Raw genomic sequence first — 18,270 nt, forward strand, 5'->3', positions numbered from 1 at the left:
CGGCAGTGCCTGTCCTTCGCGGACCTACCCGACCAGGCGTGTCGTCAAAGACTTCGGCTCAGCGGGGGAACCGTATGGCATACCTGAGGGTCACGGCCCACCTGGAATCGCGGGGTTAGGGGTAGGGTGGGGCGGTGGGGGGTGTCACCCGCTCCCAGTGGCCATCAAGATGACGGTTGTCCTGAACGTTTTCGTCACAGGGTCCTGCCAGGCACCAGGTGGAGACCTGTGTGTGATCTTGCAGACCTCTGTACACAGGTACATCTGCACTCTGAAGGAGTCCTTGTATACCTGCTCGGCACAATATATCAACTTCAATGCGGACTAAGCCCACCAGATTGCCTGGGCAGCGGGGTTCGCCGCCATTGCCTGGATGCCACAGGTCCAGGGTGTGATAACCAGGACTCATGTCCTCCTATGAGCACCACTGAGTGACCTTCAAAAAGTGAAAGGAGTTCCACTCCATGAACGTGCAGCTGCTCTGTGACCACGAGATGCACATCTGTGCCCGACACCCAAGCAGCATGTACGACGCCTTCATCCTGGCACACTCGACAGTTCCCGATACCTTTGAGGTGCACCCCGGGTGAGGGGTCGGCTCTTGGACGACAGGATGTATCCACTGCGATCGTCGCTAATGACGCCTATCCGGAGGCCACAGACCAATACGGAGATCCGCTACAACAACATCCATGCTGCTGAGAATGTGAAGCAAGGGTTAATAGCTAGAACAAGCCAGAATTAATGGGACACATTAGTGGAAAGTTAGAAATAAGGGAGTTGTTATTGAATTCGTGAGCCGACTCATGACTGTAAGCCGAATAGCCTTGAGAAACAAGGAAGATGGCTGGATGACGGAATATGAAATGTGGGAGCCATTGATACTGTGGCTAAATACCTGCTGTTTTTGCTAAAACTGCTACATACTCATATGCCAATAGATAACTTTAAAGTCTGTAAAATCATGTATCGAAACTATGGCAAAAACAAGCTATGCTTTGTAATGGGGGCAAGCTCAAGTGAATGCAAAGGACAGCCCTCTTAAAAAAACATATAAAGACAGGATGTTTAGAGCAAAACTTTGGTACTCTCAGAGGTGGACCTTTGGAATACCTAGAGGGCTGCCCCGATCGTAATAAGGAATATTCTAAAGTACGAACGTGTTCGAGACCGTTTCTTCCGGACTGAGAGACAAGTGAATTAGAGACACATTCACATTTTGGGGACAGCAGTGGGATTTCAAAGAGTCTCCGCTGGGACTGGCGGCATAAGCGACTGATCGAGTTCGGGAGCGAAGGAGGAATTGGGCCACAATTGTGAGTAAAGCTTTTGCCACTTTGGTATTCCTCTCTGCTGTACCGTCCACGATTCGGCCCCGCTGTCAGCGCTCAGGGACGCTCCTACGAAATCCAGGTCAGTCCGGCGAACCCGTTTAAGGGAGGGAGTGTGACCCCTACAGTAATTGTCACTAGGCATAGTCAGGGACTAGTGCTTTAAGGGAGGGAGTGTGACACCTACAGTAATAGTCACCGGCACAGTCAGAGTCTAGTGCTTTAAGGAGGGAGTGTGACACCTACAGTAATAGTCACAGGCACAGTCAGGGACTAGTGCTTTAAGGGAGGGAGTGTGACACCTACAGTAATAGTCACAGGCACAGTCAGGGACTAGTGCTTTAAGGGAGGGAGTGTGATCCCTACAGTAATAGTCACCGGCACAGTCAGGGACTAGTGCTTTAAGGGAGGGAGTGTGACCCCTACAGCAATAGTCACAGGCACAGTCAGGGACTAGTGCTTTAAGGGAGGGTGTGTAGCCCCTACAGTAATACCTACAGAAGAGGTTTCGGCATCATCATGATCCTTGCTTTTGTCTAAAAGTGCCCCCGTGATAAGAGGATTTAGAAGGGTGCGTGATCAACGCTAAGGTAAAAATATAACAAGGACAGAACCTTGTGGTTAGATAGGCTTGCAGGCACGGATGAGCCTGCCTGAATTGGGCAACGGAGCAGGATAACTCCGTTTAAATTCATGATTGAATAAAGTGGTCCAGGACCATTTCGCCAAATAAACAATAATCGCAACAATCATTAACTGCCAATAGTGTTGGAGATGGGTAATACGTTAGATACAACCTCTGATAATGGAAGCGTGCTTCAAACCTTGTGTGAACAATATCTGCAATATTCCAAGCAACTGAGACAATTGTCAGGAGAATTGCATAAAAATTTAGGAGAAGAAAAATGGCCACTGGGGAAAACTAATGCATTAAAATTGGGTATAAAATTGACAGAGAAAGAAATAGTTAAAACAGCAAAGGTCTTAAAAAAAAAGAATGCGCATATGGGAAAAGAACCAAGTCATTAGGCTTGAATCTGTATATTAATCCATGTGAGTTTAAGCTTAAGTGGGATAAGATGCTATCAGGGACTGCGGAGTTCCCAAATCTTATCTCCCAGAATTCTGACATAATAAACTGCTTTGTTACTGATACTCAGGCCTTCGTGTGAATATTTTCACCCCTAACATTTAGTGTAAGCCTGGAAGGATTTGCTGAGCTGGACGCCGCTCGAGCCGGTGGACAAGGCGAGTAGTCAAACCTTTGACCGCCAAAAATTACAATCACTCGGCAAGGCGGACAGACGGTGAGGTAACATCCAATAAATCTAGTATCAAGGCCAAATGAGTAAAAAAGTCAGTTTAAAATTTCTTTTTTTTTGGTTTTTGAAGAGCAAAATACTCTGGAAAAAAAACAATGATCAAAGATGGGTGTGATTTCTGTGGAACAGAGAAAATGGTGAGATACACAGAAGTAAAGATAAGACAAATAAAGTTAGAAGCACAAATGACATAAATTAAACCTTCACACCATTTGGAAGACAGGCTGGTTTAAAGGAATTGAGCTCTAACTCCTTTAAGCATGTCAATAAAGCGAGTAAAGATACGGCAGTACAGATAACGGCAAACTAGCAAAAGACATCACAAAACTGCCAACAATTACGGCTAACGACTGTCCCGAAATGTCTCAAGGAGAGAAAAAATAATCAAATTAAGTAGTCCAAAAGATCAGAAAGGGGCTAAAACACTCAATTAGTTTTGTTCAGGAATATCTGAGGATGACTAACCCCCCCCCTCCTAAAACAAAAAAATGGGGAGGAAAATCAATACAAGATTACGGTTAGAAATTTATCAATGGATACATGTCGAGAATAACTTCAGATCGTTTCAAGCCGTCCAGATAAATTCGGCAGTAATTCAACTCATTTGAAATAAAAGAAAAATAAACATCCAGTAATGTCTCTTTCCAAAAACCGGTTAAATAATGAACATTGAAAATTGAAAGAAAGGATGGATAATGTCTAAGGTCACATAGCGGATGGAGATGGCATCATGCCAAGTTCTCCAACACTTTTGATTCTGTACAAAAATGTAACCATTTCAGCAAGCAGGTCATCTGCACAAAGAAATATATATCTCTAAAAATAGCTAATGCCTCTAAAATTAATCAGTGGAAATTGAATTAAATGGAATGACACAGATAGTTTTCGAAGGAGAATGAAAAATTTTGTTCAGTATTTTAATTGAGCTCCATTTTAGAGAAAGAGTGAGAGGGTTAGAGAGAGAGAGAGCCAGAGACAAAGAGAGGGAATGATAGAGACAGCGAAAGTTGAGAGAGCGAAAGAGAGCGAGTCAGGGAGAGACAGAGAAGGGGAGGGGTAGTTAGATAAAGAGAAAGAGCGACAAGAGTTCCAGAGACAGACAGAGTTACGTAGAGAGATAGAGAGAGAGTTTTAGGCATCTATAGAGAGGGAGTTTTAGGCATTTAAACTTTGTTCTGAACTATTCACTGTCTCTGTATTCAGACTTTGACTTCAGACCTTGACTTTTTACGAGCTGTGATTATTTGAAAGCTTCAAATTGTCTCCGCATTGACTTTAAAGATTATAGTTTGAGTACAGTTAACAATTTTTTCTTTTCAAAGGCTATCATTGGCATTTCCAGGGTAATTTTGATACACAGGGAATTTTAATCAGGGTGCAAAATCACTTATGTAAGAATAAGAAAATATTAGTTTTATGGTGTTCAGTGGAGGTTAGGATAGTTGAAATACATCTGACAAATATGATCAAGCTGGTGTTTCATTTGTTCAGGGTTAAAACTTCCCTGACACAAATAATCATCAGTAGGGTGAAACTAACCTGTCTCACAACGCAGATGTTTTAATTATGAGATTGCAGAATTACTTATAAACAACAGATGGGTAAATGAAATATGTCCATGATCATGCTCGTCTGATACAGCGCAAAATTGGTTCACTCAGGAGTTTTAATAACATATTGTGTTTGCTGAAAGACTTGATAACGGGAATTTGGCAGCACTCCAACTTTTACTCCCAGTCCATTTGAGTGAAAAATATTTTTTTAAAGTTTAGAGATGCGAATGGCATCATTCCAATTTATCCAACCACTATACGCCCCTTTTTGTCTCTGCAAGACAATTAACCCTTTCAACAAGCTTTTGTGTGTAATCCAGAAGATGTCTTGACACTCCCATGCTGGTTTGCCTGAGCTCTGGCCCTTTTAATTCTGATAAAGTAATGAACAGTCTACACAGCTGAAGATGCATTTTAATTGGAACTTACAAATCTTAAGTTTTGAATTTTCACCCTCTTAACGACCCCGACTTGACCATGTTCACAGATGGAAGTGCTTCCATCGGTGAAAGGGGGGAGCGGTTATCAGGATATGCTATAGTCAACCAGGGTGGGGAGACAGTAGAATCAGCAGCATTTGAAACTCCATTCTCGGCCCAGCAAGCAGGATTGTTCGCACTAATACGCGCATGCGCACTAGGAGCAGGCAAAAAGTAAATATTTATACAGACTCCAGATATGCCTTTGGAGTCGTACATGATTTTGGACAATTATGGAAGAACAGAGGATTCTTAACATCCGCTGGCACCCCAATTTCCCACCAGCAGCTAGTAACCCAGTTACTCCAAGCTCTTATGCTCCCAGAAAAGGTAGCAGTGATAAAGTGTACTGCCCATACGAAAGGAAAAACTCCAGTAGATGAAGGAAATAGGCAGGCAGACCACCAAGCAAAAGAAGCCTCCCATTCAAAGGAAATGGTAGTGCCCAAAATGATGAGCCAGACTAAAAGCTCAAAGAGCAAGTCTCCCTCTGAAAAACCTATGCCGACCATTCCTGACATAATCCAGCTACAGGAGGACACTCCTGCTAGTGATAAAAAGTTATGGGAAGAATTGGAATGTACATATGATAAAGAAAGTAAGCTGTGGGTCACCCCAGCAGGGCAGACATGTATGCCCGATGCTTTGGCAGCCTGGGTGACCGAATGTGTACACTTTGCAACTCACTGTGGTGCACGCGCTACAGGTGATATACTGTTAAAAACCTGGTGGCATCCCGGACTGCAGGAGATAGCCCAACGAATTAGCAGTCACTGCTTGATATGTCAGCAGTATAACCCTGGGAAGGCTGTCCCCTGCGAGCAGGGGAAAACACCATTGCCCGAGGGTCCCTTTGAGACCCTGCAACTGGACTACATTGAGTTGGAAAGATGCCAGTGTTATAAGCATGTATTAGTGATTGTTGATGTGTTTAGTAAATGGATAGAGGCCTATCCTACTGTAGATAATAAGGCTTCGAGGATGGTGTCGATGGTGGTGGGATCCAGGGTCAAGCCAGGATGGGGACTCGCGATTTTTGGGGTTGGGGTGGAGCCGGGAGTGCAGGAGGCGAAAGAGGCCTGTGTGCTGGCCTTTGCGTCCCTAGTAGCCCGGCGAAGGATCTTACTACAATGGAAGGATGCGAGGCCCCCAAGCGTGGAGACCTGGATCAATGACATGGCGGGTTTCATTAAGCTAGAGAAGGTCAAATTCGCCCTGAGAGGGTCGGTACAAGGGTTCTTTAGGCGGTGGCAACCTTTTCTCGACTTTCTGGCTCAACGATAGGGTACGGGGACAGTAGCAGCAGCAACCCGGGGGAGGGGTATGGGAAAAGGGGAGGGGGAGGGAAAAGGTGGGGGGGGGGGGGCGGACGATGACTATGTTTGTTTATTTAATTTAAATTTATTTTTAAGTTCTTTTGTTGTTCATTGGGGTTGGGGGGGTGGGGGATGTGATACATGCGTCGATACGGTCTGGGGGTGTTACAGTTATTATGGGTTATTTTGTTGCATTTCATTGTTTGTCGTTATGTTTTATATTTTCTGTAAAAAATTCCAATAAAAATTATATTAAAAAAAAGATAATAAGGCTTCAACTGTAGTAAAAATTGTTATGCGTGAAACTGTACAAGGTTTGGAATTCCCCATCGTTTAAGCTCTGATAATGGAGCTGTGATAATGGACCTCACTTTGTGGGACAGATTAATAAAGAATTCTGCACTCAACTGGGAATTAAACAGCAGTTACACTGCGCCTACAGACCCCAGGCAGCTGGGATAGTGGAAAGAGCTAACCAGACTTTAAAGACTTAAAGGCTTTTTAAATTACAAGCTGAGACTGGAGCCACTTGGCTCAAACTTTTACCTGTTGCACTTTTCCAGTTCAGAACCACCCCTGCAGGAAAGACTCGATTGAGCCCCGCTGAAATCTTGTACGGAAGACCCCTTTGCAACCCCTGGGACTGTCATACATCCCGAGACATTCAGTTCTACCATATGACTACAGAAATGGCTAATTATATAATAGCCCTCACTAAAGTCTTAAAGAGTCTCCACTTGCGAGTACGTGCCACGCAAGAGGAAGTGCCACCCTGAACTAGCTCTGATATTGTACAACCGGGAGATCATGTGATGATCCGCAATTGGACACGGAAGGGGTTGGAACCCCCTGGAGGAGGAGGTTGAATGCCAGACCTCATCCGCTGAGGGAGTTGCGAAAGAGGGCCAAAATGGGCAAGGGGCTTCATCTATGGCAGCACAAACATCCATCCCACCCCCACACTACCTCTCCCCCTTCCCCCTGCCCCGCACCCCTCTTTGTGATTCCTACCTGCCTCACTACGGAGTGCAGACCCTGGGTTGGCAGTATCAGCGGGTCTGGTCCGTGGGTTGTAGGATGATGCCACACTACTCTACGATGAGCTCTGATGCGCCACATCATTCAATAACATCTGGAAAGTAGCACCTTCCACCTGGATGATGCCTGCATGTGAGCTGGCCATTCCACCACATGGTCCCACTGAACCATTGGGGCGGCTGAGATGGGGAAGGGATGCGGGTGAGGGTGGAGGCAGTGGGGGAGCAGGGGTGGGGCATTGTGCGATGGCCCGTGCCCATCACCAACAGCCACTCCCCAGTGCCCCCTCTGCAGCCAGCCCTGCCCATCCCTCACACCCTTCTGATAGAGCACCGAGGCAGGTTGGAATGTTTGTGAACAGGTGTTTATTGTGAACATGTTTCTACAGATTTGTGGCCTATTTCTTATCGCTATTCTGTATGCGGCACCCATGCCAACTTAACTGGTGTCTAACTCCAGCCTTACTGCCCCTAACGCTCCATCTAAGTGGCTCCCCAAGTGGTACATCAGGGGTGGAGGTGATCTGATGGGATTCCCACCCTGTCACCTGGGTCCCCTTTGGCAACCATCCTCTGGGGTGACCGGGCCCATTTCAGGTGTCACAGGTGGCGTGGTACCATCTGTTCTGCCCGCTGCCCATTGGATGCGCCGGGGCAGGAGTGGGCGAGTCTGAGGCGCAGTGGTGTTCCGGCACCTCCCCTGTGGGAACACCGGCATGGGCCCCATCACCTGCTCCTCCCTCGGCGTGCCCGCTGGACCCCGAGCTACTCCTTGGGATGGGCTGAGGCCAAGAGAGCTCCGGGGGCTCTGCCACCACCTGGCGCTGCCAGCCCTGGAGGCCCACTCCCGTCTCGACCAGAGTCTCAATGCTCCTGGCCATGGAGCACAGGGACAGTGCTATGTCCGTCTGTGACTGACTCAGGTCAGCCAGCAGCTAGGTGATGCCCGCAGCCATAGTGTCTGGGCCAAGCCCCAGAGTGCCACTGCAATGTCCAAGTAGCCCTGGTACATAGCAGCCTGTGATAGAGCCGCCCTGTCATATGCCCCGGCCACTGCCCGCTCAGAGTATTCCAGGCCTTGGACATCCTGACCCATGGCCCATACCTTCTTCCCCAAGGCCTCCATAGCGGAAGCCACCCGTTCAGTGTTGGTTCGGGTAGCACCCATGGTCGGGGGTGTAGGGTGTGGTGCCACGCGTGCCATAGGGACAACGTGGGCTGGATTCTCCAAACCCCGATGCCAAAATCGTGGCCGGTGCTGGGGCGGAGAATCCAGTTCCTCGCATGGAATCGGGACCAGCGCCGGTTCGTCGATTCCGGGGCCCGAAAAGCGGCGTACTTGGAGAGTACACCGCACAGCGCAGCACCTGCCCGAGGCCATTGCTGGAGGCCAGGCCCACTATTCTCTGCTCATACCGGCCAAAGTCTCGATGGCATTGACCACACATGATCCTGCCGGTCGGGAAGCTCGTGTGGCGGCTGCGGACTGAGTCCACAGCCGCCCTGGTCGGGGGCGGATGATCGGAGGGCATAGGGGGCCTTAAACGCAGCTGGGGAATGTTCGGGCGGACAGTCAAGGTCGGGCGCGCAGCCGATCGGGGGAAAAAACTATTTTTCGGGTCCAGCTCCTTGGTCTGAGTCCGCCATGGAGCACGATGCAGACGCTAGAGAACATCGCCATGCGCATGCGTGACCTCCAACCCAGAAGTGCGGGGTCCCCTATCTGCAGCAAACGCTGCTAGTTTTATGCTGGGTGCCTGCTAGCCCCTTGCAGGATTATATGTGGCCCTTTCACGGCAGGTTTTGTGGCATAGTGCACTGACCAGGTCCGCCATTCTGCTGTGGTGAGGTCCGGCAGGCCCCCTCCAGTCTGCCCCTCTCTCCCTGCGGTTGTGCGCTGCCTCTGCTGGGGGGGGGGGGGGGGGTTGGGCTGTGGGGGAACAGAAGGTGGGCAATGTGAGGCAATGGGACGCGGGCAGCACGGGGGCTGGTCACATTGGGCGGGATTCTCTCAGCCCGGGACCGGGCCGGAGAATCCCCACGGCCGGCGCGGATCGCGCCACGCCACTCCAACGCCGGCACGCGATTCCCTGCAGAGCGGAGAATCAACGCCATTGGTGCCAGTGTGGTTGGTGAGGCGCCAAGGCGCCAGTCGGCCGCTGCTCTTTGCGGCCAGCCCGCCGACTCTCGGCCCGGGATGGGCCGAGCAGCCGTCGTAAAAAAAGCCAAGCCCCGCCGGCACCGTCCACACCTGCTCTCAGCCAGAAGGAACTCGCCGTGGAAGGGTCGGGGCGGCCTGTGGGGGGGGGGGGGGGGGGGGGTGAGGGGGGGGGTGGTGCAACCCCGAGGGGCGCCACAGATGCGGCTTGGACCGCGATTGGGGCCGACCAATTAGCGGACCGGCCTCTCTGGCTGGGGGCCTCTTTTCCTCCATGCCGGCCCCTGTAGCCCTGCGCCATGTTGCGTCGGGGCCGGCGCAGAGAAGGGAGCCACTGCACGTACGCGTGTTGAAGGGATCAACTGCGCATGCGCAAATCCAACACCGCGCTTGACTCCAGAACAGCAGCTGGAGCGGTGTGAACTGCTCCAGTGCTGTGCTGGCCCCCTATCGGGGCCAGAATTGCTGATCCTGAGGTATTGACACCGTTGAGAAACGCGACGGCCTTTCCGACAGACAGCGTCAACACTTAGCCTCAGGAACAGAGTCCCGCCCATTATGGGTGAGTTTGTAATATGAAGCTGCTGTTCCCTGGCCTCCCCCCTTCCCCCTCACCCCGCACATCCCCTCCCTCTGCAACCAGACGGGGGACACCAATGTCACTCACTCCACCCCGCCGCAGTTCTGCTTCACTCCCCCCAGGGCGGGATGCTCCGTTACACCGGCCAGGTTTTCTCATTGTGGGGCAGTCCCAGGCCGTCGGGAAAACCCCCGGGGCTGCCGGCAGAAAGGAGTATCCCAGCGGCGGCGAATGCAGCGCAATGCTGTGGGGTTTGTTGCGATCACTCACTCACCTCATGATGCTGAACCGGATTGTGCCGAGTTTGATGGCAGTCAGGCAGTCACTGATAAAGCCCGGCTTCAGCACAAAACTTTTATAGTTTCCGCAATCACATGATTTCCAAGAATCGCCTCTCACATGGGAAGCACGAAAGTGAACCCGAAAGTGACTGCAAACTGGGAATTGCTCCGACAATTCCTGGGAAATGAAATTCGCACAGTGTGGGTGGGGCACCGGTTTATGTTTGCCTGTCACACTTGAAGGGTAGAGGGTTAAAATTGGGACTTTCCAGTGATTTTCCCAACCATCCTGGAATAACCATCGGAATCGAGGGATTTGAGAGTTTCTGCCCCGGGAGCACAGACTCCTCCGGCAGCCGGCGGGAGATGGTTTCAATTTCCCCCCTGCAGCAACTGATCGCCTGCTAAACTCAGTGACATCTCCCTCCACAAAGAGCAGGCACCGGGTGCAACTGGTGTAGCAGTGGGGGGGGGGGGGGATTATATTCTGATATAAAATCCTCTGGCCTCTGAAATTATCGAGGCTTGACTGGGGAAGAGGGAATCATGGGGAATGGAGGCTTGAGGGGTGAGATGAAAAATTGAGGGGGGTGGGGGGAATGGATGGTCGGGGGTTTGTAGGAAAGGGAGATTGGAGACTCGGGGGCTGGATTCTCTGCAGCTCCCCCCCCCCCCCCCGCCGAAATCACGTTTGGCGCGTGACGGAGTGTTTACGCGAGAATCGGGCCAGCCGCCGCTCCCTCCCGCCCCGGAGAATCACTCCCGCACAAATTGCACGGCTGGGGGGTCATTGCCAGAGGCCCTCCCAGCGATACACCGGTCCCGACTGGCCGACTTTCTGATGGTGATGTTCTAACCACGTCTGGCTGGTTGGGACTCAGTCCACGGCCACCCTGCTGGGGGGCGGGGGTGATCAAGTAGATCAGTGGGACCCTATTTGTTGGTCCAGGTCCACCGGCTGAGTCCGCCGTCCCGTTCGGCGCAACCTGCTCCCAGGGGGCCACATGCGGCCCATCTAGGTTCTGAATTCAGCCACACAAGACATTTGGTTAACTGTGGATCACACACTGGGTTGTCACATTCCACTGGTTTCCATCCATGGAGCTTGATTCATAGTCACAGTCATAACACAGAAAAGGCCCTTTTGCCCATCCAGTCAAAAACAACCACCTAACTATTCTAATCCCATTTCCCAGCACTTGGCCGTGTATACCTTGTGATCATAAGTGCACATCTAAATACTTCTTAAATGATTGGAGGGTCTCTGTCTCCATCACCTGGTCAGGCAGCGAGTTCCAGACTCAAGGTAAAAAGTGTTTTCCTCGCATCCCCTCTCAACCTCCCGGGCCTTACCTTAAATCCTGCTCATTGATCCCTCCACCAAGCTTTCTATTTGTCTACTCTATCTATGTCCCTCACAATTTTATACATCTCAGTCAAGATTCTCTCAGTCTCCTCTGCTCCAAGGAAAACAATCCAAGTCTATCAAATCCTGTTTATCCTGCCCAAATGCATCACCTCACACTTATTCGGATTGAATTCCATTTACCACCTGATCAGCCCATCTGACCAGCCCATCCATATCCTCCTGTAATCAAAGGCTATCCTCACTATGTATCTCAAATGAAAATTGCTCATTGTCACAAGTAGGCTTCAAATGAAGTTCCTGTGAAAAGCCCCCAGTCGCCACATTTTGGCACCTGTTCGGGGAGGCCAGTATGGGAATTGAACCCGCGCTGCTGGCCTTGGTCTGCTTTACAAGCCAGCTATTTAGCCCACTGTGCTAAACCAGTATCAACTGAAAACTTACTGATCAACCCTCCTACATTCATATCCTTGCCTTCGCTATCGATCTCCCATGTGGGACCTTATCAAAAGTACAAGTAGACTACATCAAATACGTTGCCCTCAGCTACACACCTGATCACGTCTTTGAAAAATTCAATCAAGTTGGTCACACATAACCGCCCCTTAACAAACCATGCTGACTGTTCTTGATTAATCCCTGCCTCTCCAAATTCTGACTCTCACAATTGCTCGCAATAGTTTCCCCATCACTGAGGTTAGACTGACTGGCCTGTAGTTTCCTGCTTAATCCCTTCCTCCCTTCTTGAATAATGGTAGCATATTGCCTATCTTCCAATCCCCCGGCACCTCTCCTGTGGCCAGAGAGGAATTGAAAATTATTACCAGTGCCCCTGCTCTTTCCTTCCTTGCCTCACTCATCAGCTTGGAATACATTCCATCTACCTTTAAGCCTGCCAGACCATTCAGCACATCCTCTCATAGAATTTATAATGTAGAATGAGGCTATTTGACCAATTGAATCTACACCAGCCCTTGAAAGAGCACCCGAAGCCCACACCTCCACCCTATCCCCTAACTCAGTAACCCCCCTAACCTTTAGACACTAAGGGACAATTTATCATGGCCAATCCACCGACCTGCGCATCTTTGGACTGTGGGAGGACACGGAGCACCAAGAGGTAATCCACGCAGAAGCGGGGAGTCATGCATGATTATTGCCGTTCCTTTATCACAATCACCCAATATTTCTTCTTGTCTACTTTGCCCTACATTCTGGTTACCATTAAGGGGCCTGAAGGCCATTTCCACAAGTGACTTCTTTCCCTTACTAATTCTCATCTTCACCCAAACCGATTCTACATCCTGATCTCCTGAACCAAGGTCATCTCTAGCTATTGCACCAAAGCCATTCTTAATTAACAGTGCTACCCCTCCACCTTTACCATGCCCCCCTATTCTTGTTGATGTCATGTACCCCTCAATATTCAGGACCTAATCCTTGTCATCCTACAGCCATGTCTCTGTAATGGCTATCAAATCATATTTTTACTTCAACAGCAAATGAATTCAATCAATTCATTTTCTTTGTTATGGATACTATGTTTATTCAGATACAGAGCCTTTAGTTTTGTCCTTTTGTTAATTTTGTACCACGTAGTATTGACAATTGGTGTATTGGTTTTATATCACCTTTCCTCCTGCATTTCTACAACTCTAATTTCCCATATTATCATGTCTTGAAGCATTCTCTTGATTTTCTACACAAAGGCGGTGCAATAGCACAGTGGTTAGCACTTCTGTCTCACAGTACTATGGACGCAGGTTCAATTCCAGCCTTGGGTGACTGTGGAGTTTGTAAGTTCTCCCTGTGTCTGCGTGGGTTTCCTCCTGGTGCTCCGGTTTCCTCCCAGAGTCCAAAGATGTGCAGGTTAGGTGGATTTGTCATGATAAATTTCCCTACAGTGTCTAAAAAGGTTAGCTGGGGTTACGGGCATAGGATGGGGGTGGGGATAGAACAGGGATTCCTGTTCCAGCCTCCCCGAACAGGCGCCGGAATGTGGCGACTAGGGGCTTTTCACAGTAACTTCATTGAAGCCTACTTGTGACAATAAGCGGTTATTATTATAATATGGTGGCTTAGGTAGGATGCTCTTTTAGACGATAGATGCAAACTCGATGGGTTGAATGGCCTCCTTCTGCACTGTAGGGGTTCTGTGATTCTATTCTATCTACTCAAACTTGATCTCTCACCCTCTTATTTATTTTAAAGCCCTATTTAGCTCAGTGGGCTAGACAGCTGGTATGTGATGCAGAACAAGGCCAGTAGCGCAGGTTCAATTCCTGTACCAGCTTACCCAAACAGGCGCCGGAATGTGGTGACTTGGGGCTTTTCACAGTAACTTCATGCTTGTGACAATAAAAGGTTACTATTATTATTATCTACCTCCCTGGTTATGCGATTTACAAGAACACTTGCCCCAACAGTGTTCAGGGGTAGACAACTCAGCACTGGTGCCAATGCCCCACAAACTGGAACCCACTTCTCCCACACCAGTCTTTGAGCCATGCATTCATCTCTCTTATTTTCCCGATACTAGTTTGCATGTGGTTTCAGTAATAATCCAGAGATGATTAACTTTGAAGTTCTGCTTCTTCATTTGGTACCTAGATTTTCAGATTGACTATGCAGAACCTCTTTCCTTGTCCTTGGTGTATCATTGGTATCTACATGGACCACAATGATTGTATCTTTTCCCTCCCATTACAGGTTTCTCTCCAGATATGAACAAGCAACACAGCCTTCTGGACTTACATTTTATTGTTGCAGAGGTATGTCTATCCCTCTCACTATACTTCCCCCACTGTGAGTGCATAATACATTCTGTAAAAGAGATCAGGGTCGCATCTGTTATTATTTCCCAATATCTGATCCTTTCTTCCCCTTTCCCTCCAGCCAGATGTTGGCTCATGCTCTTACTGACCCCCTTTTAGAATATCATCCCAGTACCTGGTGGCCAGGTACCCATGTTTAACTTTGCGTCTCCTGGGGACGAAGAGTTTTGTGGCTAATACCACAAAACAGAGTTGTCTAGACGTCTATGTTTAAGGGGGTTGCTCTCCTGTATTGGTGAGTCGCGGATTTCGCCACAAGGCAGAGTCGCACAAGCGGAAAGTAGACTGAATAAGATATGATGATGACAAGATATGGTGAAGCAAAAGTCTCGTCTGAGAAGGGATGGTGAAAATGATCACCAAGACTCGCCGACTTAGCAGATGAGTTCTTATATGATCAGGGTGGAGGTGTGCTTAGGGATTGTGGTAGGGGTCTGTGTGTCTACTCCGAATTTAAGTGGTTTAAGAGTCCATGCTTAATTGGGAGCTTTCCGAAGTGATAAGTCATGGCTATCGCCACAGGGCAGAGTTACAGAAACGGGAGTCGTGTAGACGAGAAGAGATGATGAAGACAAGAAGAAACAATGAAGACGAGATAAGATGGTGAAGTCAAGGTTTGCTGACTTCAGAAGAGCATTTTTGTATGATCAAGATGTAATATGAGACAAGACAATATGGGTTAATGATAATGACTACCATCATACTGTAACGTGGGGCACTGCTAATTGGTACCAGCTAAGGCTCCAGGAATTGGACCTTGGATCCTCAAGCAGTTTATTCATTGAGTAGAACTAGCATCTACTACTTTCTTACCAGTGTGAGTTTTGGGCAAAACAGCCAGTGGACGCCATCTTCCGAGAAGTCCAAGGAAGAAGGAGATGTGGATGAAGTGAAAAGGGGACAAAGGACCTGTCACAGGGCCTAAAGTTATAAATACAAATAAATTCAACCAATTGCTGTACATTTTTTTATTTACACTTAGGGATGGCAGAGTCCCTGTATTCTTTCTGGGGTTGTGATTTTAAGTGGGTGGCTCTGGCTACCTGGGACCTGCTTTTCCACTGACAATGAGTGCAATTGAAATTGGGAACTAAATTAAACTCTAGGTATAAATTTAAATGTTCCACTCCAGGTTTTCTTTACGACAGTGTCTGTCCACATTTGATACCAGTGCATTTCGGGAACGGACAGAAATTACTTTTGATCATTTAAACGTCCCACCTCTCAAAGAGCTGAAAATTGTAACTAAGCAATTAGAGGCGATTATTTGCCTTAAAGCCAGAACACATGCAATGTTAAAACTAGTGGTCAGATAATTAGGCTGCAAACATCAGGCAAGTGTGACAGCAAAAACAGAATTGCAGATAGAACGGAGGGAGCTAGGGTTAAAATTCCAAATCAGAGAAAACGAAAGTGACATAGAGGAAAGAGAGAGTGAAAGAGTCTTCCGAAGAGGAAAGGAAGGACAAGAGGAGTACTTCTTAACTGGACAGAAAGAAAGGGAGATGGGGCAGGGGGGAAGGGTGTAGGGAGACAGTAGCCAAGGCTGGCTACTAAATTGTTCTCCCACTGCATCCCGGATAGTGCAGAGAGGCTGGAGAGTTAAGCTTGGCAAGAGCAGCCCTGCCCCACAGTCAAAAAACATTTGCATGATGAGAGTAGGTTTGCCGAGCAGTCTGTGGGTGGAGCAGTGGCAGCTGCAGAATCTCCTGTCTCCACAAGTGATCATCCACATAGGCTGTTATTAACAAACTGGCTGCGAGTTTAGACAACACGTTATCAACATTTGAAGAAGGGAACAGACATTGTTCTGAAACGAATATCTTTTTTTATGCCTGTTTGTCTTGCCCACACGCCCCCTCCCCGCCCCCCGCAAACAAAATTTCTCTTAAGGCAAGAACATTAAAAAAAAATGAAGTTAAACTTTGACTCACCTAAAAGAAAAATAAGCAATACACAAGCAGATTATCCAGAGTCTAATACAGTTTAGGGTAATCTGGGTCTCAAAACAGTATCGCAGAGTGGATGTGATTTTTTTAATGCTTTCAGGGGATGTTGCTTTGTTACTTAGGCCAGCAAGATCATTGTCATTCATAATTGTCCTTGAGATGGTGGGGGTGATCTATCTTCTTGAACAGCTGCAGTCCATGTGGTGTACGTACACCCAGAGTGTTGGGGGGGGGGCTAGGGTTTTTGACAGTGAAGGAATGGTGATGTATTTCCAAGTTAGATGGTGTGTGGCTTGGAGGAGAACTTGAAGCTGGAGGTGTTTCTATGCATCTGCTATCTTTGCCCCTCTGGCTGATAGAGATTGAGGGTTTGGAAGGAGCCTTCGTGTGTTGCCTGCTGCAGTGCATCTTGGAGATGGCACACACGACTGCCATTGTGTGTTGGTAGTGGAGGAAGTGGAAGTTGGAGGAGGTGGATAGGGTGTCAATCAAACAGGCTGCTTTGTCCCGGATGGTGTCGAAACGTGAGTGTTGTTGGAGCTGCCGTACTCCATCACACTTCTAGCTTGTGCCTTGTAAATGGTGGACAGATTTTGGGGAGTCTGGAGGTGAATTACTCGCCACAGGATTCCTAGCCTCTAACCTGCTGGGGGTTCAGCTGTTTTGTCCATGTTTGAATTAAGGTTGGAATGAGGCCAGATGCTGAGTGATCTCAGCGGAACCCAAACTAAGCATTATTAAGCAGGTTGTTTCTAAGTTAATGTCATTTATAATAATAATCTTTATTACTGTCACAAGTCAGCTTACATTAATACTGCAACAAAGTTACTGTGAAAATCCCCCAGTTGCTACACTATGCCGCCTGTTTGGGTACACTGAGGGAAAGTTTGGAATGTCAAATTCACCTAATAAGCATGTCCTTCGGGACTTGTGGGAGGAAATCCAAGCAGCTGGAGGAAATCCACGCAGACACAGGGACAATGTGCAGACTCTGCACGGACAGTGACGCAAAAGCTGGGAATCGAACCCGGGTCCCTGGCGCTGTGAAGCAATAGTGCTAACCAGTATGTTACTGTGCCATACTGTTCTGTATTTGATGGCAATATTGATGACCCCACCATTACTTTTCTGATATGATAATTGAGAGGAGGCTGACCGGGTGGTAATTGGCTGGGTTGGGTTTGTCATGATTCACATTGACAATTTTCCACATTACTGGGTAGATGCTAGTATTCTAGCTATACTGGAACAACCTGACTAAGGATATAACTGGTTCTGGAGCACCAGTCTTCAGTACTCTTGCAGAACGTTGTCAGGGCAAATTCCTTGATCTATTTTGTCCTGTCACATGGAGTGAATCGAATTGGCTGAAAACTGGCATCTGTGATGCTAGCGAACTCAGAAGAAGGCTGATGAATGGGTATGTCTGTTAATTTTTATTCTCTTAATATTTGTAAATCTGTAATGAAACAAACATTGAAATTTGAGTTCCATTCCTCATGATGTGAAGATGTCATGATGATGGGAATTGTGACTGACTTATATCAGCCTTAACCTATCCAGCAAACCAAACTGTTTAAAAATGACTTTTTAAAGACAAGAAACAACACTGACAAAGATGACTGCCACAATGCACCTGATGGCTGGTATTGTAACTTGACCAGTTTTTTGGACGGGTGCATTCGCTTTCAACGCCACCATGAGCACCGAGTATGCATCGTCAATTCTGCTGCTCCCGAGTGAGTGACAGAGTCAGCAACAGTCGGGGCCAAAAATGGCACTTGTCAAATAATCAGAGCAATGTTTTCTCCCCTATTTAAACGTCAGTCAAAACCATCCCCTTTTTAAACATGTTACAATTCTCGGTTCAGAACTGCAGTTAATTAAATAACTGTTTAATTCTGAATAGTGACTTCAATGATATCTTTTTAAAAAGAATGATACAAATCTCAAACCATATCCTCTTTATTTTAAACCTGGTTTCAACGTTAAATGTACCACATAGACATGTCCAGTGCATTGTGGTTTGTAAAGGTAAAGTGCCATAGTCCCAGATGACCATAG

General features: G+C 47.9%; 2 protein-coding genes across 3 annotated transcripts in view; both read right to left on the reverse strand.

The window, feature by feature from the left end:
- LOC119950960 (interferon-induced protein with tetratricopeptide repeats 5-like) overlaps nt 1-10,433 on the reverse strand; it is a 32,790-nt gene extending 22,357 nt beyond the window's left edge. The window contains exons 1-2 of one of the 2 annotated variants that reach the window (XM_038773990.1): nt 10,051-10,433; nt 569-698 (exon numbers count right to left, since the gene is read on the reverse strand). Coding sequence is in view for 1 of the 2 variants with exons in the window: in XM_038773989.1 (XP_038629917.1) it covers nt 10,051-10,055 (5 nt within the window). In the remaining variant the exon portion in view is untranslated. The remainder of the gene's footprint in view (nt 1-568; nt 699-10,050) is intronic. The other variant, XM_038773989.1, reaches the window with a different exon arrangement.
- The window catches only part of LOC119950988 (interferon-induced protein with tetratricopeptide repeats 5-like), a 999,792-nt gene that overhangs the window by 102,237 nt on the left and 879,285 nt on the right, over nt 1-18,270 (reverse strand). The window lies entirely within an intron of this gene.

The sequence above is a fragment of the Scyliorhinus canicula genome, chromosome 16 (genome assembly GCF_902713615.1).
Source record: "Scyliorhinus canicula chromosome 16, sScyCan1.1, whole genome shotgun sequence".
Lineage (NCBI taxonomy): Eukaryota > Metazoa > Chordata > Chondrichthyes > Carcharhiniformes > Scyliorhinidae > Scyliorhinus > Scyliorhinus canicula.